This window comes from Nyctereutes procyonoides, unplaced genomic scaffold (genome assembly GCF_905146905.1).
Source record: "Nyctereutes procyonoides isolate TBG_1078 unplaced genomic scaffold, NYPRO_anot_genome, whole genome shotgun sequence".
In the NCBI taxonomy this organism is placed as follows: domain Eukaryota; kingdom Metazoa; phylum Chordata; class Mammalia; order Carnivora; family Canidae; genus Nyctereutes; species Nyctereutes procyonoides.
In genome coordinates, this window is record NW_026575030.1 from 22,190,997 (window position 1) to 22,216,009 (window position 25,013).

Below are 25,013 nucleotides of genomic sequence, written 5' to 3' on the forward strand. Positions count from 1 at the left end.
TGTACACATGCTAAAGGAAATTCATTTCCAAAGGCAAAAATAGTGTTTTATATAAGGACAATATGGAAGAGTGGAAAAGACTTCTGGTGTTACATGGTAATAATTTCAGTATCTTTTCATATTTATTTTTTCTACCAGTTTCATAATTCCAAATCCCAGCTCCTGAAATATCTGTGGGAGACAGAAAAGAACGGCTTGTTCTTTTGGCAGTCAGCTCCATCCAGCTACTATTTTGAATTACCAAGGGGACGAGGTACAGCATCACTTTGACTGAAACAAAAAATAAGAAGTACAAAAATTTCTATCTCTGCAGTGCTCGGCACAGTGAGATGACCCCTGACTCCCATATTTACCTTCTGGAAATGTAATTTAAGATCCATCTGCAGGAGCAGAAGCTCTTCCCTGCTTCCAGCCATGATGCAGGTTTTTTCCAGCTCGTTTTCATTCCGCGTGCCCCTCTGGTGTTTAATATGCTGGGCTTGGAGAAAGCATCTTTCTCTGGGAAGCCCATGGCTCACCTCTGCCACTCGCATGTAAATGGACCCTCTAAGCTGGTAACTCATCAAAGGGCTGGTGCCTGCCTAGCACACCATCCACACCTGGCTCCCGGCCTGCCCGGAGACTCAAGCCCTTCACTTGCATCTACCTCCTTCGATACTATTTTATGTATGAACACAGGAAATAAAATGGGGGGAAGACAGTGCCTCCTGCCTTCTGCACTCAACAGCACATCATGCTGTGCATTGAGTGGATGGAACAGGAAGTGGCACCTGGAAGGATAGAAACTCACTCCTCCCTCCCTCCCACCACCCCCAAACACATTGACGTGAGTTCCCGTCAAAACCCGTCAACTGGCAAATATCCATCAATCAACCCCAAATAGAGTGTGCTTGTGCTCATGTTACTGTTCTAATCTAATCTAATCTAATCTAATCTAATCACAGTCCTGTTTTCCTAGGGGCTCTTAGAAATGCAGCAAGACAGGTGAGCTCTTTCCAGCAAATAGTGAAACAGTTTGTCGGTCTCTTTAGGGCAAGTTGTACTGATGTGTCCCACAGTGTTCTGTACCCATCCTTCCTGCAGAACATTCTCATTGGGATGGTTCCTTATTAACTTGCACATGTTCTCACAGTATTACAGGCTCCCTGGTGCCAGGACCACATGTCTTATGTATCTCTGCGTCTTCAGCACCCAGCACAGTGCTTGACTCAGAACACCCAAAAGATAACCTTTTCAGTGAGTACCTGGCCTCTTTAGGGGAAGGGCTCAGGTCATTTGCTGTGGTGGAAAGCACCTGCAGATGCCGGAAAGGGACAGACTTAGGTTTGAATTTATGCTCTTCCCCCTATTAAAAGTGCATCTCTGGGCTCCCAATCTTCTCTGAGCTTGGGTAAAAACAATCCCAAAAATGACCTCTGGGGGTGTTGGAGGCTTTAGTAAGATTAGGTGTATAGAGTGGCTGGCATTTAGTAAGCTCAAAATATCCATGTTCCTACCTCCTCCTTTCCCTTGGGTAAATTACCACATATTCATCACTGATTACTAAAGGAGCTGTTGAATGGCTTGTAAAAATGTCAATATAAAATCCTACCATGAGATATTTATGGACTTGCTCAGTGTACATCATTAGAAACTGTGATGGTCTGGATGCTCTTAGACCAGTGCTCTCAATCTTGGCTCACATTAGAGCTGGAGAACTTTAAAAATCACCATGTCCTTGGCCACACCCAGAGCAGTAACAGGAGAGACTCTCTGTGGGCGGGATCCTGGCATCAGGAAGTCTTAAAGCTCCCTGGGTGATATGAACATGCAACCAAGATGAGAAACCACTGGATAAGAGGGTACAGTGGCCAGCAAGCCAGAGACAGAGATAGTCTCTATGCTACACTCCGTCAGCAGAGTGGCTGGCACTGTGTTTGTTTAGGGATCGAGGCCACAGCTAACTGTACTTAGCTTTGCTGCCACATTGAGGGTACCACTTTCCTTTCCTCCAGGAGAGAGGTGGCTGTCATCTAGGGTAAGATAGAGGTATTCCTGGCTATGCCACCCAGATGCGTTCTTTGTGCTTTAACATCAGCCTGCCTCAGAGACAGAACATCTTTCCTCCTTTCTTCTCATTCTGCGCCACTCCTCAGTGCTACACCCAGATCAGAAATTACAAAGTCCTTTAATTGGGTTTTTAGATCAACATTCTCAACCCTGGCCGTACAGCAGAATCACTTGAGAAGTTAAAGAAAAGAAAAATCTGGGGGCACTCCAGATCAGACCAAATAAGCAAGACTTCCTTGAGGAGTGGGGCCCAGCCCTTGGTAGTTTTAAGTTCTGCAGGTGATTCTAAATAAGCAGCCAGGCCGAGAACCATGGTTTCACACCTACATTCTCTTTCCCTCCACTCAGCCCCCATCAGATCCACATCCCTATTAACCCCAGAGTGGCTTCCATTCTGGAAAAACACAGGCGTTTTCTTTCCTTTGATGATGCAAGTGAAATTATTCGTGGCCAGCTATTTTTGCCTACATCTGTTCCACCCACACTGATGTTCACTCTATTAACTAAGTCAGTACTATTATTGAGAACGTGCTATGTACAAGACATGACCACTCTGCTAGATGCTGAGAATGGAAAGAGAAGGAAGAGTCCTGCTCTCATGCTGCTGGAGAAGCTACAGGAGCACATAGTCCAACAGAACACAGTGTGTGCCAGAAAACAAGGATAACATACAACAGTCACCAAGCTTTCTTGAGCCCTTACCATGCTCAAGTATTATCACACTGCATCCTCATGGTGACTGTGTGTGGTGGGTATTCTTGTGACTGCTGTTTTCTGGAAGAAGGTGAGGCTGGGAGAGATTGGGTAGCATGTGCAAACGCAACGGGGTAGGGAGGGGTGTGGCCGGGTGCCATCCATACTCTGAGCGCTGTGCTCAAGGAAGAGAGATCCCCACACCACACTTTATTTATTTCCAAATGCCAGGGCTGGGTTCTTCCCAGGCACAGTAAATTTTAAGTATCATTGCCACAGATCCCAAAGATTTTTCACTTAAAAAATCTCACATAAAGAAAGAGCTTGATGCTTTGATTAGACCACAAAAGCAACGTATCCACAAGACACGTAGCTCATCTTACTCCCAAGGTCACGTGGAATAGTCACATGGTCAGATTTCACTGGAGAGACCTGTGGCATAGCCACTGGGGGTGATGAGGCTGACTCATCATGGGAAGTACAAACTGGAAGGGACTATAGGAATCCAGGCCCGCCTCCCACAGTAGACAGAAGAAGAGAGGTCTAAAGAGAAGGAACAGGAGCTTTCCAAAGGCAGACTGCTTGCTAATAGTGGAATCGGACCTTGACTTTAGCCAGCGTGTTTTGTCCAACTTGACTCTTTCCAGCAATACCTGGCACCTCCCAACATGAGGCCAAAATAGATCACACTACAAGGAAGAAAGAATGATGGGCAAGTGGAGCAAGTTCCTGCTTCACCTTCCATTCCTGAGGCTGATTTAAGCAAAGGCTCCTGCTTTGGGTAGAGCCGTTGGCACACCAGAGGCATTTAGTGCGACCCGGCTCAACACTACAAACCACACATCTGAAAATAAGTGTATGGAAATACCCTACTTCCATTTATTCCTACAGAATCAAAGCATAAGCCCTTAATTAATGGACCATGCAGGCCTAATGATCAATTTAGTTAATTCTGGAACTGTCCTTTTTCTAAGACAACAGCTTATATTATCTTTATATTATTATGTATTATATATTGAACTATATTTAGCTCAAATATAGTTTACTGGACACCCAGCATCAATGACTAAGACATCTGCTGCCTCAGTTCCTGCATCTCTGAAGTCCTGCATTCCTCAACCTCCTGGGGGCAAGACCCACCCCGGGGTCCACCCCTAGCCTCCAACCCCCCTCCCCGGCTCTGGTACGACTCTGCCTCCCCTTCCTCCAAGCCAGAGGTGAGGTACATGCATCCTCTGCAGGACCAGGCACTCAGCAGCAGACAGGACGTGAGCTTCCCCGAAATCCCTGGATCCATTCCCTTGGAAGCCTCAGGGATGACGCCAGACTGAGCAGCTAGCTGTGGTAGGAACAGGGGACCAACCAGGCCCAGCAGAGAGGCCCGAAGAGGCCAGTCAAGCCTCTTTGGACAAAGCTCATTTCCTGATCAGGATACTATGGGTGTGGGCCCACCTGCCTGGAGTGTTTTCACCCATTCAGCCCTCGAGGTCGAGGAGGCGGCGGAGCACGGCCAACCTGCAATCACAGGCAGGCTTCAGGGACTCTCGGCAACCTGTGGTCTTTCCGTTACCATGGCTACCTGGCTCTGGGGACAGAGATGGGCTTGCCCAGGTCACGCCAGCACCCCGGTACCAAGTACTGCAGGTTTCCAGGCAGACCGGCCTTCCTCCTGCCAGATGCATCAACACCCAACGGCGTGGGGTGAGCATCCCTGCCAGGCGTCTCCGTCCCAGCCTCTCTTGTGGGTCCCACGCATTCTCTCGGGGTTCCCAGTCTTAGCTGGAGAGCCAGGTACTGTGAGCATCGTGAGGACAAGCTCTGAGGTGAACCCTGAGTAAGGGGGTTCAGTAAGGTTCTCAGCCGCAGAGAAAGGATCATGGTTCCCTCCCCTTCCCCAGCGAAACCCTGAAGATGTACAAGCCATTGTCACGCATGTGTCTCAAACTGTAACGTGCACAGGGTTTACCTGGAGATTCTGTTAATGTACGGATTCAAATGGGCAAGTCTGGGATAAGGGCTGGGATTCTCCGTTTCTAACCAGCTCTTAGGTGATGCTGGTGCTGCCGGTCCAGGGCTCACACTCCTAGGAGGTCCTAGACTCCTGGTGCATCAGCACCACCGGGAGGGCTTGGGGGAACACAGACCGTCGGGCCCACCCCCCGAGACTCTGACGTGGCAGGTTCTATGGGCCCTCCGACCTGCATGTGGGTCTCAGCCCTGGCTGCACAGTGGATTCACCTGAGGAGGGAGTCTTTTTTTTTTTTTTTTGGCTGATGCCCAAGTCCCATTCAGGGGCAGTTAAACCAGAATATCTGTGGTTGGAGCCTGGCACTGTCACTTGTAAGAGTCATCTCCCACCTCAACCAAGAGACTGCAACGTGAACGGCCCTTCCTGGGGCTACAGGGCAAGCTCTGCACTGTGAACAAGCCAGGGCAGCCACAGCTTTTACAACACAAATGAAAATTCATGGAAAGGTTATACTGAGCAAAGTGGACAGAATTTACTGATTGTCTCTCCTCTGGTTAGAAGTGAGGTTTCTTGGAATGCTGTGATTTATTCTTTCAGGTCACAGTACTCTATGGTCAAGTTTGATTGCTAAAGTCGGCCTGACAGTCTCATGATTCTAAATACCCTTCATGGTCGGGACGCCTGGGGGTGCTCAGCGGTTGGGCGTCTGCCTTCGGCTCAGGGTGTGAACCCCGGGGTCCTGGGATCGAGTCCTACATTGGGCTCCCTGTGAGGAGCCTGCTTCTCCCTCTATGTTTCTGCTTCTGTGTGTCTGCCATGAATAAATAAATAAAATCTTAAAAAAAAATCCTTCATAGTCAACAGGGACATAGACTGTGTTTTAAAGAGTTGATGATGACCTTGACCCGTTTGCCTCTTCCTAGAGGGTGAGGAGCCTGAGCCAAGGAGGACCTGCCGGGCAGGGCAACGGGTGGGTTTGGGTGTAGAGACTGGATCCCAGCACTCTACTGGCATGTGCCAACACGAGGGATTTCCTGTCTAGTGGACTAGCTGGACCCTGGGATTGCTATGGCTCTCTCCAGTTCTAACACCAAAGACCATTTTGGAGAGCGGTGGGTCTAATAGGAAGGGGTCATGCCTTTGCTGGGTAGATACTGAATATACCTTGAACGTGAGAGAAGTGAGATCTGGGTACTCAGCCCTGGTTTCTTGAGAAATCATAAAATTATATGACCTTGCCATAAACTTCTATCTGCACTTCAAACACTCATACACAGACAGGTGATTAAAAAACCGGGACTCTCAGAGCCCGAGACCAGAGACCCCTGGGGGTGGAGGGCAGGAGAGGGGACCTGGAGGGTGAACAGCCAACATCTACACACTGGAGTACAATTCACTGGCTGGCTAGCTGCTTTTGGAGCCCACCTGGTTTAGTTCCACAGGCCTGTGGTTTTTGTGAATCTGTGCCATTGTCCGTGATTTGTTTTTCCCATTCCCTGCACAGGCCTCGGAGACCCCGGCCCTATCCTCCTCTTTACAAGAGCCTAACTGGACAATTTTAGACAAGCGATTTCAGCTTTCCTGCATCTGTTTTCTTTTCTCTAAAATGGCAAAAACCCTCCATTCCTGTATCTGTGGGAATAAAACGAATGAGCGGAGTGGAAGGACAGGCGGGGTCAGGCTGTTCCTGTTTCCACGGGCTCCCCGCCTGCCGGGAGGAGAGGCCACCCACCTGACGCCTGGACCTCCATGATGTACTGGTGCAGGTCCTGGCCCTGCTGGATGACCTCGAAGGTCATGTTGTTCATGGCTAGCTTCCGCTCCGTGTGGCGCTGCAGCCGCTGCTCAGCCAGCGTCAGGTCCTCCGTGTTGAAGTCATTCATCTGCCGGAGCAGGTCCTCGTTCCAGGCATCTAGCTCCGCCGTCACCTGGAAGGGAATGATGGTCAGCTCGCCCACTCCAAGCCCTATAACGAACCCCATCCTTGCATCCGTCTCTGCTCTGCGGCCGTCGCAGCCCTAAACTACAGGTGCGCACCCGCGCCACACACCCACACGTGCACACCTGCTGCAGTATCCTCCAGGTGTTTCTATGTCTGCAGGCACGAATGTTGCAGAAGTTACAGTTTATAAAGCTTTTGCATATTCCATCCTGTTCCACTCCCACCATGACCCAGAGAGGCAGGTCAGGTGGAGATCTCCGGGTCCATCTTACCGACAAGGAAACTGGCGTCCCCTCAGACAGATGCCACCTGCCCGGAGTTCACCCTGCTGCTGAGGGGTGCACACCTGCGGACACAGCTCAGTGCTGCTTCTGACTGCAGAGGCTTTGTCCACCACACCCCAAGCAGGACTCTAAAAATGTCATCACTGGATAGAGTGGTCGCTGAGGCTCCTCACTCTTTCCGAGCCACAGAAACTGAGAGCTAGAGAAACCTGTCACTGGCCCGAGGTGACACACTCAGAGCTGGTGCACATCAAGCCCCGGGGCCCGGCTGTGGTTCCCTTGTTCTACTGCAGGGGACTCTCTCCCTGCAAAGGCTGATACCTGGACGTGGTGACTAACGGTGTAAATGGGGAGCAGACCTGTAGAAATCCCAAGCAGACTGCATACCATCAAAAGGTGGAATTCTAATGAAGACTGAAGCCTGTAATGAATGGAAACTCTGCCCTCATAGAAACCTGCTAACTGGTTATGGCTCTACACCTTCCCTGGTTGTACCTCAAACATGTGACCGAACGGAGGGACTGAATCCCACGCTTCCTTTGCAACCGCACCATTCCCAGGCAGGAACTCGGCAGGACTGAATGAGCAACTGCACCTGAGCAGAGAACCCTTCTGACGGTTTTCAGGTCCACTGTCTCATGCTCACACCTGCCTGGTAGCCCTGCGAAGGCCATGGCACAGGGACTGTCACCTTCTTTTCTGAGAAGAGGAAATGAAAGCCTCACCCTGCATCAGTTTGGGCCCAGGCAGCCTAAGCCCAAATCCTAGAGCCCTTGTTCAGGGATTTCCATTATGCTGCATCTCCCCCATAACTGCTGACATGTGGCATAACCTCCCCTGCTGACAACCACTGGCATTCTGGGAACGTCAGGGGATGGAGTGGAGGTTGGAGAGAAAGCCAGCTCAAGACAGCTGGGAGATGGCACACTTACATCCTAGGCTGGGGCCATGCAGACTAGGATGGGAGAGGCAAGCGGCCTGGCATGAGAGGCTGCCATCTGGGGTACAGGACTCCATTTTTTGTCTAACAGTAAGACTTTTCTTCATGCAGAGAGTAGTTGCTTGTCTTGGAAGCAGAGATAGGGGAATTGTAAAAATACCACCTAATGGCCGCATGGGTGGACAAAATGGGTCAAAACTGAATGCTTAATTAAATATGTGCATTTTATTGTATGTAAATTATACTTCAACCTTTTTAAATACAGGAAGGAAAACATTTATTTATAGGCCTATTCATCCTATATTATAAATCAATTATCTCTCTTACTCTTCTCAGTTTAACTCTTTTCTCTAGTTAGAGAATGAAGTACTTTTCAAAGAAGGGATACAACAAAATCCTGTTTTGCCTGTCAACCTGCTGGTTCCCAGATCCCCAGCATAAGTAGATACTAGGTTTTCCCGCTGAGCTCAGCGGATCCCTTAGTTGACCTGAGATGATGTGGGGAAATGAGGTCGGAGTCTAGGACTCAGCCAGGCTGTCTTCCTGATGTCTACTCTCTTTTCTCTCTTTTTGCCTTGCTCTTCCTATTACCCCCAGCAGTGATACCCAGATCCTTGAAATAGTCTGATCTGTTTATTTCTAATATTTACTGGGATTTTCTTTCCTATTTTCTGTGTCATCAAAAAATGTTCTTTCATTGCCCTCCTCCCTACCTTCTTTCTGGGGTACCAGGCTGGCACATAGCAGGGGCACTTTTTTTTCTTTTTTTCTTTAATAAGAACCTTGGTTTTCAAACCTGAAGCTTACCAGCTGTTAATGAACAAGCCTAACTTTCCAGCCCCGTCTCATGGGGGCTGTCAGTCAGCAGGTTACTCGCTGACCCTGAGAGTTGGCTCCTACTTTGTCCAGCCTCCTTCCCTGACCTGATAGCCCTGAAACACCCATGTTTCCTCTCCCAGTCTGTCAGATCCTCATCACCCTTCAAAGTCAACCCTCTGACGTGAAGAGCTTCATGACCCCCATCCCCCCCAGACTCAGAAATTTTTCTCTGGCTTATTTCATAATATTGGACATAGACTTGTTTGCTAATACAGAGACCGTGAAAAGGAAATCCTGCACTGGGGAATTAATTTGGCTATTTCACTCCATTTGGAAAAGAAACCTGAAAGAATTTGTTCAGGGCAAAAAGTAGGGCCTGCACCAGATGAATGAAGGAGAGAACCCAAGTTGCCCACAGGGTATTCAGCTTTCAATCACTCTATTTTGCTTTCTCCTTCCACTCAATTAGGTCCATCTCAGCTCCAGCCCACTCAGTTCCCCTCTTGGCTCCAGTGGCTCCTATCTCCCTTGCTCTCCTGAATTAATTGGAGTGCTAGGATACAATGACCTCTTTGAGAGATACATTGGCAATATTTCTATGCTAACAATCGTCTACTCTAGAGCCATAGCCATAAGGGAAATCAGAGAAGGAGTGAAACAGAAAGAAAGGATAAGAGGCAATGGGAAGTGGGAAGGCTCACTTCAAAATGAAGCCCCAGACTTTCCTGCCAGATGAGATTCACTGAATCCAGCATCCTCCTGGCACACAATGACCCGAGAGATTTGGCTTAGCAGTTGCCTTGGGCTCTATTCTCATGGTGACTTCTTCACTGGCTCCTCCCACTTGCTGAGAGTCTTCCCCCCTCTCCTCCCAATGTTTTATTTTGTACTTGTCCAAATCAAAACTCACCTGTCACTTCTCTTCGCTTTTCCCATGGTCTATTCCCATCTATTTAGTTCTTTACTATCACCTGTGAAGTTGGAAATCTCACTCCACAGTCCTTTTCTCCAAATCATTTGAAGATGATGGTAATCATGATGAAGATGATGGTCAGGGGTTGAAGAAGGCATTTGCCTTGTACAGGCATACTTCATTTTATTGAGCTTTGCTTTATTGTGCCTCCCAGATGTTTTTTTTTTTTTTACAAATTGAGAATTTGTGGCAACCCCGTGTTGAGCAAGGCTGTTGGCACCCATTTTCTCCACAGCATTTGCTCATTCCAGGTCTGTGTCACACTTTGGGAATTCTCATAACATTATAAATTTTTTCATTATTGTTATATTTGTTGTGGTGATCTGTGATCAGTGATCTTTGATGTTACTATGGTGATTGTTTTAGAGCACCATGAACTGCACCCATGCAAGATGGCAAACTTAATATGCATGTTCTGACTGCTTCACCAACCAGCCACTGGCCCATCTCACCCCCTTTCCTTGGGCTTCCCTATTCCCTGAGACACAACACTGAAATGAGGCCAATTAATAACCCTACAATGACCTCTAAGTGTCCAAGTAAAAGGAAGAGTCTGTACACCTCTCACTTTAAATCAAAAGCTAGAAATGATTAGCTTTGTGAGGCATGTTGAAAACTGAGACAGGCCAAAAGCTAGGTCTCTGACACCAAACAGCCAAGTTGTGAATGCAACAGAAGAGTTCTTGAAGGAAATCAAAAGTGCTACTCCAGTGAATATTCAAATGATAAGAAAACAAAACAGACTTATTGCTGATATGGAGAAAGTCTGAGTGGTCTGGACAGAAGGTCAAACCAGCTACAATATTCCCTTATGGCAAAGCCTAATCCAGAGCAAGGCCCGAACTCTTCTATTCTAAGAAGGCTGAGGAGAGGTAAGGAGGCTGCAGAAGGAAAGTTAGAAGCCAGAAGAGGTTGGTTTATGAGGTTTAAGGAAGGAAGACATCTCTGTAACATGAAAGTGCAAGGGGAAGCAGCAGATGCTGACGTAGAAGCTGTAGCAAGTTGTCCAGAAGATCTAGCTCAGATAATTCAAGAAAGTGGCTACACTAAACAACTGATTTTCAATACAGATAAAAGAGCCTTCTATTGAAAGAAGATGGCATCTAGGATTTTCGCAGCTAAAGAGAAGCCAATGTCTGGCTTCAAAGCCTCAAAGGATAGGCTGACTCTCTTGTTAGGGGCTAATGCAGATGGCGACCTGGAGCTGAAGCCAGTGCTCACTGACTGTTCCGAAAATCCCAGGGCCCTTAAGAATTATGTTAAATCACTCTGCCTGTGCTCCATAAACGAACAACAAAGCCTGGGTGACAGCACATCTGTTTACAACATGGTTTACAAAATATTCTAAGCCCCCTGTTGAGACCTACTGTTCAGAAAAAATATTTATTTTAATATACCACTGCTCACTGACAATGCATCTAGTCATCCAAGAGCTCTGATGGAGACATATGTTGAGATTAATGTTGTTTTCATGCCTACTAACACAACATCCATTCTGCAGCCCATAGATCAAGAAGTACTTTCAACTTTGAAGTCTTATTATTTAACAAATACATTTTGTAGGGCTGTAGCTGCCACAGATAGTGATTTCTCTGATGGATCTGGACAAAATATATCAAGAACTTTCTGGAAAGGATTCACCGCTCTAGGTGCCATTAATAACATTCACATGATTCAGGGGAAGAGGTCAAAATAACAGCATTATTAGGAGTTTGGATGAAAGTTGATGATGGATGACTTTGAGGGTCCAAGATTCCAAGGGAGGAAGTAAGTGAAGATGTTGGGGAAGCAGCAAGAGAACTAGAATTAGAAGTGGAGTCTGAAGATGTAACTAGATTGCTGCAATCACATGATAAAACTTGAATGGATGAGGAGATGCTTCTTATGGATGAGGACAGAAGGTGGCTTCTTGAGATAGAGACTAGGGGTGATGCTGTGAAGACTGTTGAAATGACAACAAAGCATTTAGTGTATGACATAAACTGACATGATAAAGCAGTGGCAGGGCTTGAGAGGACTGACTCCAACTGTGAAAGAGGTTCTACTGTGGGACTGTGGGTTAAATGCTTTCAAGCAGCATTGCATACTGCAGAGAAATCATTTGTATACACACTGTGTACATTAAGTCCAATCCTATTCCAACTAATCGTGAGAAGGAAGGATCCAAGGCATTTCACTGTGGTGAGATGCTCTGAAATACATGGGCTGTCAATTGCAAAATGAGCATCTTTCTGTTTTATGATATCATTATTTTTATTAAGATGAGAAAAGTGAAAGCTAAATATTCTCCATTGACCTACAAGTGCTGGATGATAGGGAAAGACATATTGTAGCTAAAGAGACAGTCTTGTTGAACGGGAAGAGCTATTTTATCTATAATGGGTTTGTACACTGATACAGGTTATCAGCGTGAAACTAAAATTCATCAAATTATCAGAGTCATTTATTTTCCTTGTCTAGTCTAGTATTTTCTTTCCTGAGAGTTCCTTTTGTTTATAAAATCAATTTATAAAATGTTGAGATTAGTGAATTCTAGTATAGGCTATTTTAAAGGTGTATCATAGCAATTCCTTCTGCTTTAGAAATATCTTGTCTAAGAGTTAAAACATTTATTTATGTAGCTATATATAGACCTTTGGCGATATTGCAAGAACTTTTGAGAAAAGCAGAAGGATTTTAATAAATTAATCTACTCAACTGTTTCTAATTTTTGGCAAAATAATGTAAGAGCATATTGCAACATGCTGTAATTGATGAGTTCTAATGTTCAGTTACCTAATTTCTATTCCAGTAGATAATCTGTATAATTGAATAATTTTTATGAACAATTTCATGTTCTTTTCTTCATTAACATCATGATAAAACAGAAATGACAAATACCTACGTTTTACTTCGAGGTGGATGGAACTGGAGGGTATTATGCTGAGTGAAATAGGTCAATCGGAGAAGGACAAACATTATATGTTCTCATTCATTTGGGGAATATAAAAAAATAGTGAAAGGAAATAGAAGGGAAGGGAGAAGAAATGGGTAGGAAATATCAGAAAGGGAGACAGAACATAAAGACTCCTAACTCTGGGAAACGAACTAACGAACTAGGGGTGGTGGAAGGGGAGGAGGGCGGAGGGTGGGGGTGAATGGGTGACAGGCACTGAAGGAGGCACTTGACGGGATGAGCACTGGGTGTTATTCTGTATGTTGGGAAATTGAACACCAATAAAAAATAAATCATTAAAAAAATTTAAAAAATTAAAAAAAAACAGAAATATTTGATATAATCTTGAAGGGGTCTTGATTGGATCCTCAGTGGTTCTTCTGTCCATATCTCGGCCTCTTAATGAATTTGAGACCTGTGGGAATCTATTCTGTTTTCAAAAGATCTCCCCTTTGTTGAAGAGCTCCTGCAATATATATTGTCCCCTCATTCTAGTACATATCAGGGCTTGAGTGTCAGTGTTTTTCCTCCTCTGTAAGCTAAATACCTAGTCCTGGAGCTTCCTTCTACTGAACCCCTGGCATCCTCACCAGAAATAAGAAGCATACAGCATTTGTACCTTGATAATATAACTTGAGTTTAGGTTCACAGCACCAGACACACCCCATTACAGAGTATTCTGAAAGTTCCCACCAAAGATCTTTGATAATTACCCAAAATAGATGACTTCCAGAATGTGAAAGCTGTGTGAATAACCACTTTTGTTTTGTTTTTTAAGAAGGAAGATGGTAGCAGAACCACTGCCTCCACCCCCCCCCCAACATGATCATGAAATCAATTTGGCAAAAGTCTGGAAGAGACAATCAAATTAATATTTTGTGTAGACTTTCGCTTACTTTGTAGGATTCATTCTGCATTTCCTTCTCAAAGGAACTAGGGCATATTTAGAGAATGCTACAGTGATCCCTAGGAGCAATCCACAAAGAGTGATCCCAAATATATCTCATTTTCTTTCTTGTTACAGTTTCTATGTTGGTGGATTTGAGGCGTGTTGCAAACGTGGAGCATAGCATCGCTTTGCAGAGTCTGACGCTGTATCTATAGAAGAAGAAGTTATGAAAGTGGACTAGATGACGTGGTCCTTAGATGATCCCCAGGCAGTACGATGACTGTGCAGGCTGATGGCCCTGCGTCACCAGAGGAAAACTTCCAGTGAAGCATCACAGGGCCCTGTCTGGTCTGGCCAATATTTCAAATAGCTACAATATTGAAGCAATAATAAATTTACCGTAATAGGCTAAAAAACTGGGCCAAGAAGAAAAAAAGTACAGTTTGAGAGGGAAAATGCACAAAAGCTTCTATTTAGGTTTTTTTTTTTTTTAAGTCAGTATATTGGAAGGACTTTGAACAAACAACCAGCGGGTTTTATGGGAGCACAAGCCTAGACAAGGCAGGTGATAATGTCATTGAAAAGGCTCCTATCTCCTGGCTCCTCCGACAGAGTGCCAGCACCTTGAACACACTGCACCCAGGTGTGTGTAGGAAGGCCTGGCTAACTTGCCTTCATTGGGCGGCAAGCAGGAGAACGAGGTGTCTGGAGACCATGTCATATCCAGAAAGCATGGATAAATTTGGGACATGGGCCACAGAGAAGGGCTGATGACAAAGAGAAATAGTCATCAAATTTTTAGAGTCAAAAGGATTGTAGGAATAACTATGTAATCTCAACATTTTCCAGATAAAGGGAAAAAAAAAACCTATAATGATCACTTTTAAATATTTTGAAGGCTGCCAAATTAAAGAGGGAGCAGATTTTTCTGTTTTTCCACAGAGCAGAACTAAGACCGAAGGGCAAAAGGGGAGAAGATTCCAGTTCGACACACTGATAAAATCCTGAGCTCCTTTTTCTGGCCCCCTTCCCCCAAACCCCCACTTTCTAGACTTTGGAGATACCCCAGCAGAGACTAGATAGCATCCCCGGAATATGCCAAATCCTGGCTACCTCTCTTCCAGTAAAAGCTCATCAAGGAACTTTCCATGGGCAGCCTGATAACTTCTCCTGCCTTAGTGTTCTCACCCCGCCACGAGTCTCCCTCTGTGTCACCGAATTATCACATTGTATGATGATTCTGTTCCTCTGTTTCTCCCTAGCTCGTCCCTGAAGGGCAAGGACTGTTTGTATCCTCAATGCACAATGTAGTTTTTGACTCATATTAGGTGCTCACTAAATGTTTACTGAGTTGGATTTCTCTCCGGTCAAAGGCAATGTCTTTCAAATAAAAGACACCGGATGCCTCTGCCTAAAGGTTTGAGATCACCGGTAAATTGTAATCAACTGTCTCTTCTCAAGGAAGAACTTTCCTCCTCAAAGGCTATTTTTCCCCCAGCCTCCGCCTAGCCACAACTTGCCCTAATGCAAACCCCACAGATTTACAGCTGGCTGTTCCATTCCTTACTCAAGTTAATTACAGATTAGTTTTCAGGTACATTGAACAAAACTTTGATTGTGGTTGTAGAGTCGGAGCTTCTAAGAAAGATCCTAGAGATTTTAAGAAAGATCATAACTGTGGCCCATTCTTCATAAAGTCTCCTATTTAGAGTATCTTTCTTTGTGTCATTTCTAGTACCATACACTGTGATTATGCCCACCCCAGGGGATGCCTCAGATTATCCATGGAAAACACAAAAATTCTCACTGTATAAGTATGCATATGTATGTGCATATATGTTATATGCACACATATTTGATTAAATGACTAAAAAAGATGCAAAGTTTCCCTGGACTTCACCAACAGACTGATACTAGCATCTCGCTGTAACCCCTGGCTGGTGGTGAGGTGACAGAGGGCTCCTCCAGGAGAGCAGGAGTGCACAGAGGAGCTGATGTGGCTCATTTGTTCGGGTGCTCTCAGCATATTTCAAATTATTGCTCTTTTCATGCACCCAGTTAAAAAGGCTTATCTATTATCTACTTTTAACTAATCTTCACAGAAAGACACATGGCTTATCAAGTTTCTTGCAAAGAAACTGCAGTTTGAGGATAATGATTTGCATGAAAGCACAAGAGAACTTTGAACTCTCTGTCAGCCGCCTTGTGGGGTAAAGAAACAATGATAATCTAATCAGATCTGTCAAGAAGCCAGGCCAAAAAAATAATTAAGAATGATCAAGGAGGCAATCTGAAATATGAAAACACAACTTCTGATGAAAAAGCTAAATTTCACCCTAAGGGCACCCTGAGTTCTGAGAGTATTAGCCAATGATAGTAGAACATGTGTACCATTTAGAAACTAATATATGCAAAGATAGGGAGTTGCAAGTTCAAGAATATTTTATTAAGAGAGCGCACGATCAAAAGAGTTTAGAGCCTGCTCGCCTGTTCTTGCTTCTAAAAGCATTTTTTAAAAAATTTCTCTCTGATCATTTTAGTCAATTGTAGAAAACTCTGAAATGCATGGAAGCTTCAAACCCAAGAAAATATCACCCATATTCTTCACCACCACAACATAAACATTATTCACATTTGGTGAAATGTCTCTGCTATCATCAACATTTCATATAAAATGTCTTTCACAAAGGGAAGCTGAACCTACAGGAAAAACTTTACGGAGGGACCCCTGGGTGGCGCAGCGGTTTGGCGCCTGCCTTTGGCCCAGGGCACGATCCTGGAGACCTGGGATCGAGTCCCACATCGGGCTCCCGGTGCATGGAGCCTGCTTCTCCCTCTGCCTGTGTCTCTGCCTCTCTCTCTCTCTCTCTCTCTCTCTCTCTGTGACTATCATAAAGAAATAAAAATTAAAAAAAAATTAAAAAAAAAGAACCATGGTTTGAAAAAAAAAAAAAAAACTTTACGGAACACCACGTTCCACCATGGGCCGCCGTGTCTAGCCTCCCTGGAGGAATGTCTAGCTCCCATGGCAGGAATGCAGCTGTGGTCCTGGCTTTTGAGCATTTGCCTACTACATTTGGGATAAGTTTCACTCTTGGTGGGGGTGTCCTATGACCTCTCCCCAGGCTCTACTGTGGGCGCCATACACACCATTCTTATTGAGGAAAAGGAGATTGGCTCAGCAACTCCTGTACTATCCTAATTTTTAAATTAATGAGCTCATCTCAGCCATCGGTGACATGGTTAAGGAGTCATGCTCAGATTCCCAGATGTCAGGGGTGCAGGACTGCTCTGGTTTTCAGTAATCCCCAGGAATTCCGAGTATGTCCATCAGATGCCTTCCTCCAGGGCAGGGCACCATAGCTGAGGGTCCTGCAGTGACAGCCCCTGCCCTGGCTAATGTCAGCTCTGACATGTCCCTCACTACAGAAGCCGCCCTCGGTTTCACATTCGGACTCTTCTCTAGATGTTTGCTCATCATCTCCTCACAGGGAAACGCTAGCTGGTATTTGAAATAATCTCCTCACACTCAAAAATAACTTCTGACAATCTGAGTTGAAGCAGAACTTTTCCATAGGTTTGGCAGCATTTCCATTTTGATCTGAGATGAAATGCAGCATTTCCCAAGCTTTGGGCCATACCCTAGATGGGGAACAAGACCCCGTCTAAAACCTGGATGTCACTGCCTAACCCAGATGCTGCTGAACCAAACCACTATTTGTATCTCCGTCATTTTACTAGACCGTCATACGATGCCCCCACTTTCGCTCTGCTACATACCAACTATCCTAGTTGTTGTGTAGTATAGAGGCTGGGGAGGAGAGGAAATTTTTATACAATACAAAGGCTGAAGAATTCAAATTCTGTAATTGAAATAACAAGCTCCTCTGGCACAACATTTAAACAGGATCCAGCTTTAAAGTATTTGATTTATAGTTTTTGTTTTAAAGCATAATTTTGGCATACACTCTGGATTATTTTTCAGGAGTGGAAATGGATTTTCCCAGAATCCCTATAGGTAAGCACACCCTAGTGATGGCCCTCACTCCCTCCAGCTAACACCAGGGGTGCAGTTCACGGCGCAGTGAAGCTATCTGACACATTCTGCAACTAAACCAGCAACCCAAACTTCAAAACCATTCCATCTCATGAAATAAAACTCAAACATCCAAACTCTCAGATTGTTTCCTTCCTCTTACACAGTTTTCGATGTGGATCTGGAATCATAGGAGAGTACATAAAAGACTACAACAGCAGAATCACCACCCTTTCTGACATAATTTCACAACGGATAAATTCACCTTTGGTAGGCCCAGGGGAGCTGAGGGGTGGTGAGAGTGCCTGGGGCCTGCACCAAATGTAACGCTGTTTATTTCGGTGAGGCTCACCCACAGTTACCAAAGATTAACAACTCCTACCCCCTCTTCCCTTTCTTTGGTACCTTTGTCATCCCAGCTTTTTAAAGTTCACCATATTCACTCTGCTGCCTATCAAGATCTCTAATTTTCCACTAGTATCTTCATTGTTCTTGCAACATATTTTTTTAAGTATACATTTATTTTTTTAAAGTGTATTCATTTTAAGTAATCTCTATGCCCAACAAGGGGCTTGAACTCACGACCCCGAGATCAAGATTCACATGCACCTCCAGCTGAGCCAGCCAGGCACCCCACAACTTATGTTTTAATACTACTGGCCACCTGAAATCCTTTTGAGTGTAGATTCAAAATGAATTAAGTAAAAAGGACACATTAATTCATCCAAAGTCATAGAATAAGTTGGAAGGATAATTGAGATCTAGATTTAAAGACTTACCCTTTCCTTTGTTCTAGAAACTGTCCAGAATGCCCCCCTTTTAAAGAGATAGTCTTAAGCAAGAAATTGCAGTGGCTTCCAGGGAGGCAAAGGTAGAGGTGTGGTTTTAAGAAGAGAAAGATCGTAAGACAGTAAGAGATGGGAAGGATTGCTTTAGGACTGTTTTTCTTGAATATTTCTGATTCTCAATATAAACAGTGTTGGTCACAGAATTGAAGAAAAGAGTATCTTGCCAGGACAGTTCTCTGGTCCCGCCTGGGACTGGGATTAGGATATCAGAATTTCAACATTAAAAAAAAAAAAAAGCAATTTCCTTCCAAACCAGTTTCATGAAGTTTCCACAGATATTGTTAGGAAGATCATTCCCAGACACCCAGAAGCCCCAACTGTGAGGAGCTGGTTGGAATGCAAAAAAAAAAGAAAAATGTTAAAAAAAAATGGTGGAGAGTGCTTTCCCTCATACCACACCAGCAGGGAGCAAAGAGAAGATAGTACCACTTTCCTTTAACCCTTTCCCATCCCTGAAAAGGACAAAGTGGCTTTGGGTGTTGGATACTCTTCACACCCCAGGAACCCTACCGGCCTGGCTTCAGTTACTGTTTCAAAGCAAGAAATAATAAAAGGTGGATATTATGTGGAGCACACATTATTAATAGGCATCACAAAGGGGATATAAATATACCAGAACATCTGATTCCGACCTTTCCAGAAGGAACTGGGAAATCTATGAGATGAACCAAGATGGCGTCAGCACAGCCTTACTTTCTTAGCGAGCACAAAGCAAACTTAGCGAGCCTTTCTCCCCGTGGCTCCTGACTTCCTGACTGCTCTGTGGCTTCATCTGGCCCCTGACCTACAGTCATCAGCCGAGAAGGCCTCCAAATTTTAATACCTACCTACTCCTGAAGCTAAAGGATCCAATCACTAACTCAAATGGCCAACGCCATGGTTTTCAGGAAACAAAAGTACCAAGGGTCCAATAATCCCCACAAAAACCTTCTCGGTGAAGTAGTTCCCAGACAGAAAAATGAAACAGAGAGGCTCTGCTTGGCAGAGCAGGTGAGAAGGACGGAGGCACAGAAAAAGGCAAGATGTGAATTGGGAATTTGGTGATTCTAGACATGTATCCTTAATACACAATCTCCCTGTACACTTTTCCCTTAGGGTACTGCCCGAGGCTCCCTTCCCAGCCCCTGAAACAGTGCCCTGGACCAGGAAGCAGGCCAGTATGCAGCGCCTCCAGAATTCTCCATGACTCCCTTCCCGCTCCTTTCCCAGTCCCCTCCCCCACCTCTACCTCAATGGTATACTGCTCGAAGATGCGCAGTTGCAGGAAGATGTCCAGCTTGATCTTCCGCTCGTGGAACAGCTCCTCCATCTGCACCTGGGCATCATCCAGCTGCTGCAGGACCGACTCGATGTGGCTGATGGAGCTGCTGTGGGGTGTCTTGTTGTTGGACACAGCCGAGTCCCTGTGGCAGAGTAGGGGGGGCAAAGGGAGAGGCCTTGCCATGTTAAAAGTGATATAGGGGCAGGGGGCCTTCCTCATGTGTGTAAGGTGGGTGTGAATCACCACCTGGGTCATTGAAGACATTTATCAATGCCTACTATGACCCTGGGGCTATCTCTTAAGTAGGTGAACCAACAATACTCATGTCTTCTTTGAGGTTCACAGCGCTGTAGCTCCGAGGCTAGCTGCTCTCCCACTCCTCAGACAGAATCGTGAAGGGGATCGGACAAAGGAACGTACAGAAAGGGCTCTACGTAGCAGAACATATTAGGGAAATGGACTGGTTCCACACATACATGTAGCCTACTGTGCACAGCTTGAATACACACACGTGCGCATGCATGAGAGTCGACACACTGACCACAATGTGGAAGAGCAGACAAACTAAAGGCATATGAAAAAAAAATCACCCTTCCTAGTTCTACCTCACTGGATTGTTGTTAAATAAAAAGGATCATGGCTACCAGAATTATTCACCCACTTTATAATGCTCTGCCAAAATCATGGGCTTGTGTCATTACACAGGCTCCAAACGGTAGTTAGGAAAGCACGGGATCTAGAGGCTGCAAGCCTAGATTAAGTCCCTGCGCTGACACACGGGGGCTTGCCGCCTTGGGACATCATCTCCTGGAGCCCCAACTGCCTCCTGCAGAGTGGACTTAATAACCCTCGTTCTGCTCACTTCGTGCTTCGCTGTCAAGTAAGACCGTGCATGTGAATATGCCCTGGGACCAGAAACATGCTGCATGAACGGCTGTTAATCCTGAAAGGACATAAGGAGTGTCGAGTGCTGACTGGGACACAGGTCCAGCTGGGGAGAGTAGAGGGTAGGTGCGCAGGAAGCTGGGACAGCCGTGAGGTTGCTAAGAGGATGAGTTCTGATTTGGGCATTAAAAGAAAAGGATGAACCCAGCCAAGCAGGTGGGAGATGTGCACTTTCTGAGCAGGAGGGTCTACATGAGAGTGGCAGGGGGAGGTGACATGTCATAGAAGGGAACCCAAAGGAAACCTATTGAGCTACTCAGAGAAGTAAGGGGTGGGGAGACCTCCAAAGGGATCATCATAACAGGACAATTACAGGTGTTTAGAAGTTAAGAGTCTCTAGGGCCCTAAGCTTGATATAAATGGGCACATTCATGATCTTGTGGCATTTGGTGTCCTATGCAATGTAAGAAGTCAGAAGACAGGGGCACAATCAGCAGCAGGCTTTCTGACCACCAGTCCTACTGGCCTGTGTGTGTCTCAGGAGCAGCAGTATCAGAGCTCATGCTGTTTCCAAAGGGGGCAGAAGGCCAGTGGTCAGGGGCCCGTCCTTCTGTCACTCTGAGAGCTTCCAATTCCACCCTGGCCTCTTGGGGGCACAAACCCCCAGCATCGCACAGATCCCCCAGTCGTGAACAGACTATGAGGCCTGTACTTGATCATCTGCTTATGCCTTTGCTGAGGACTCTGCGGTCGGAGGACATGCTCATTCTTTCGGACCGTTCCTCTCCGTCTGTTTTCCATCTCGCAGCTTCCAGGAGGAAGAGAATGACTTCTGACCGTTTTGTCAGTGTCACACTCACTAGGAGTCACAGAGATGTTGCAAAAGCCACCTGAGGTGCTTTGGTGATGAGTGCCAGAAGGGCCACAGAGACCGAGGTCTGCGTGCTCCGTGTGCGTGAGCCGGCCGCCCTTTCCCGCTGGGCTCCGTTTACTTCCTTTCCTCTGACCTGTCTTGAGATCGGGGAGGGGAGCCCTGGCTAGAGGCAGGCTGGGGGCCGGGGGGAGGGTGGTGCACACAGCCAGGCTTCCCTTGGAGACCCCTGGAATTCGGCCTTAGAACAGGATCAGGCTGTCGTGGCCGTCGCCTCACGGGGTAGCCTTCAGGCCTTCAGCATCACGCAAGGCTGGTGGCGGGCGCAGGTGTCATCCCCGCAGACCCAGCCCACGCATAATGAAACCCGCCAAGCTTATAAACAGCAGTTGGATGGAAAACACAAAACCATCGCAAATTCTGGGGCTGACGGGGCTCCTGGAGCTGCCCCTTAGTCATGCAGAGGAGGCAGTGGAGGCCCAGAGAGCCGACGGACTGCCTGCTATCTGGAACTTTTTGCGGGAGCCAAGAACAGGAGGGTCCCTAGGCAGGCAGATGGTCATGCTGAGCTGGGGACATGGTGGGGGGGGGGGAGAAGGTTGTCTTGTTAGGAGGCGACAGGAGGACCCGCCACCTCTCCTGTGTCGTCCGCAATCGACATGGTTAATTTCCTGTGGTAACTATGGTAACCCTCCTAGCTTGTCTAATCGGACAAAGGTACGGGAGGGGTGACAACAACCCTGTCTGGTTGAGGTGATTCCCTCAGGCCCCAGGGCTGGCCTGGGACTTGCTGATGAGATCATTTCTGTCCCAGCACTCGGCGATTTCAGGGTGGAACAAGTCCCTGCGGGCAGACACCATTAGCGCCACCGAGTCCTATTTATGCAGCACCTGGGCATGGGGGGTGGTGCTGTGGGCTTGCTCAAGGCCTCGTGACATTTTATCTGAGGAGCCAGAGCCCTTGACAGGGACAGGAAACTGGATATTGATGCCAACAGAAAGGAGGGGCAACGGTGTGGAGGATTCTAAACGAATATAAGGTTTTCGACAGGATTTTCCTTCATAGTGGTGTCTGTTTAGGTTGATATAGAAAGAGTTGTATTTTCTGGGCAGCAAGGGATGGTGGAAAGGTCACATGTGGGTGATGGAGGGCAGAGTAGGACAACGAAACCCATTCTCTATATCCCCATGGGGCCAGAGCCAACCATTTTTGCCAACTGGGGCACCAGCGTCTAGGGTTCAGCCTGAGATCAGAAGCCAAATAACACTATGCCCCATGATGGTTATTTCTCCACGTAACCCAATACGCCATAATTCTGAATTAAGGTATTATTTACTTTCTGTTGAATGTTGCTAATTTTTGTGTTTCTGGTACTTACTGATTGCTGAATAACATCACAAATAATAACTAGTTCTTTGAAACATCAGAGCTCTTCCATGTACTGTTTCATTCTAAACTCAAGTTGGGTATGACACAGGCATTTCTGTATCTGACAGATGGAGAAACTGAAGCTCACACAAGACCACAAAGCCAGCTGTGGCTGAGCCAAGACTGGGACATGACTTATCTCACATCTAGTCGAGGGCATTTCTCACTGGAAAGCACTGCCCATGCTGACCTGGCCTCGCTGGGCTCCCCCAGGGAGGGAGGCGCTGACCTGAGCTGCTGGATAAGGTCTTCGCCTTCCTTGATGACATTGAGCGTGGCATCCAGAGTGGCGGTCTGCTGCTGCTGGAACTGCTTGATCAGTTCCTGGACCGCATCCACTGAGTCTGCACAAACGTCCTCCAGCATCTCCTTCTGAAGGTCTTCCATCCATGTCCACAACTGTCGGGGAGAGAGCAGAGACCACTCAGGGCAGACAGGAGAGGTCAGGGCTGGGGCAAGGGCAAGAGAGTCAGACAGGGGTCATCCAACCTACCCTCAGCCAGTCAGTCCTTCTCATCAGCACACCTATATTTATACTCATGACTCATCTCTGCTACGTTGGCTCCATTAATGTCTCCACTCCCAAAGGGTGAGAACCACCGCTGGCTTAACTTCCCCGTGGTTCGGGGAAACTTGCAATCATAGAGCAGGGAGAGAGGTCTCTCATCTGTGAGGGACTAGAGGGAACAGAGGACTGATGAGGGACGTAGATTATTTCATCTTTCGGAAACAAGGGCTCTGCACACTCCAGGCCACTAGATGTTGATTCCTAGAAATGTTATCATGATTTTGGAAACACGCGAAGAATGTGATGTTCAATACGGACCAAAGGAAGATTAATTTTAAAAATGGGGGCTATGCTAAATTATGTTGTTCTTTTCAGGGTACTAGGTGGGTTAGAAGGTTGGATGCTAAAAATGTAGCTTATCTTAATTTCAATATAAGCATGAGCCATTTCCCCATGGTACTCAAGATAGGGAAATGCAGTCAGGGTGATATTACTGGTCAGGCAACTTTAAAAGAGGTAAGTATAATGTTTTGAACAGAATAAGCACCGAAAATGATGAGGAGCTAGACTGAATTACCGAAAATTCATGTAATGAAAGCTCTTCTTCATACTGAAACTAGATCTCCAGTGGCCTGCCACAGGGCTCTGCTTTTAATACTCCTGCTCATAAAATGATGGAGGGAAATGATGAGTTTGATGCTTGTTTAGAAATAAGGAATCTTCACCTGGCTAGCCAGAGAGATGAGCTCAGGGGTCTACCAGGAAAAACCAACCAACCAACAGCCCACTATGCACAGAAAAGTGATAGAATCAGATGTGGATTTTGGCCCTTATTCTTTTTCAGAACTCATGGTGTCTTTGAGTAAATCACTCCACCCTCGGCTCTCCCTGACTTCATGTGTAAAATAGGTTGAGGAAAGAAAGCATTAAATAAAATGGTTAATTACCCTCCGGTTCTAACATTTCTGTAGGTCTTCCATGTTAAAAGCATGGACAGATAACCACCTGAAGCATAGTATTTCATCTAGTTTGTTCTCAATATGGCAAATAAATCAGGGTGTGGCCTTTGTAATTAGGGATAAGAAAAGAAACAATAAAGAGAGACAAAAATAGCCTTCAAATTTCAGACAAGTTATTCTTTGTTCTTTGGGGAGGAGAGGCTCCAGATGTGGCAGGAGAGGTTGAGTTAACAAGATTAACAAGCCTAGGGGCAGCATGGAAAGAGGTATAAACAATGTCCTTCTCGGACAGGTGAGAAACTCTGAGCCTCAGTTTTCTAATCTACAAAATGAATATAGGATCTGCTCTGCTCATCAAAGATTATGGAAATTAAATTACTTACTATTAATGCATTAATAGTAAACATGCAGCATTATTAATAGGCCAATGGCATTGTGGGGATTGCTACAAGGAACACAGAATATTGTTATTCAGTGTTCTGTCATTTGGCAGCTAATAATCTGGTTGTAATTCAGTTTATTTCCTTTACAAAAAACCTTTCTTTGGTTGTAAAAACACAAAACAAGTTTTCCAGACCACAGAAGCTGGGAAACATATTCCTACATGTATGAATGTATTTATTTTAAATCAGTTTGAAATCAGGAAGTTCAGGATATATTGGTCACTGGTGCTTCATGTTATTTCACACTTTCTGGTTGCCATTTTGCCTAGGGAGCAAAACC

The 25,013-nt window shown here is 45.8% G+C and overlaps 1 protein-coding gene across 15 annotated transcripts in view; it reads right to left on the minus strand.

Moving 5' to 3' along the window:
- The window catches only part of KALRN (kalirin RhoGEF kinase), a 656,901-nt gene that overhangs the window by 288,260 nt on the left and 343,628 nt on the right, over positions 1 to 25,013 (minus strand). For 14 of the 15 annotated variants that reach the window (XM_055315792.1, XM_055315793.1, XM_055315794.1 and 11 more), the window contains exons 12-14: positions 23,014 to 23,222; positions 19,606 to 19,780; positions 6,444 to 6,639 (exon numbers count right to left, since the gene is read on the minus strand). In XM_055315792.1, the coding sequence (XP_055171767.1) occupies positions 6,444 to 6,639; positions 19,606 to 19,780; positions 23,014 to 23,222 (580 nt within the window). The remainder of the gene's footprint in view (positions 1 to 6,443; positions 6,640 to 19,605; positions 19,781 to 23,013; positions 23,223 to 25,013) is intronic. The other variant, XM_055315806.1, reaches the window with a different exon arrangement.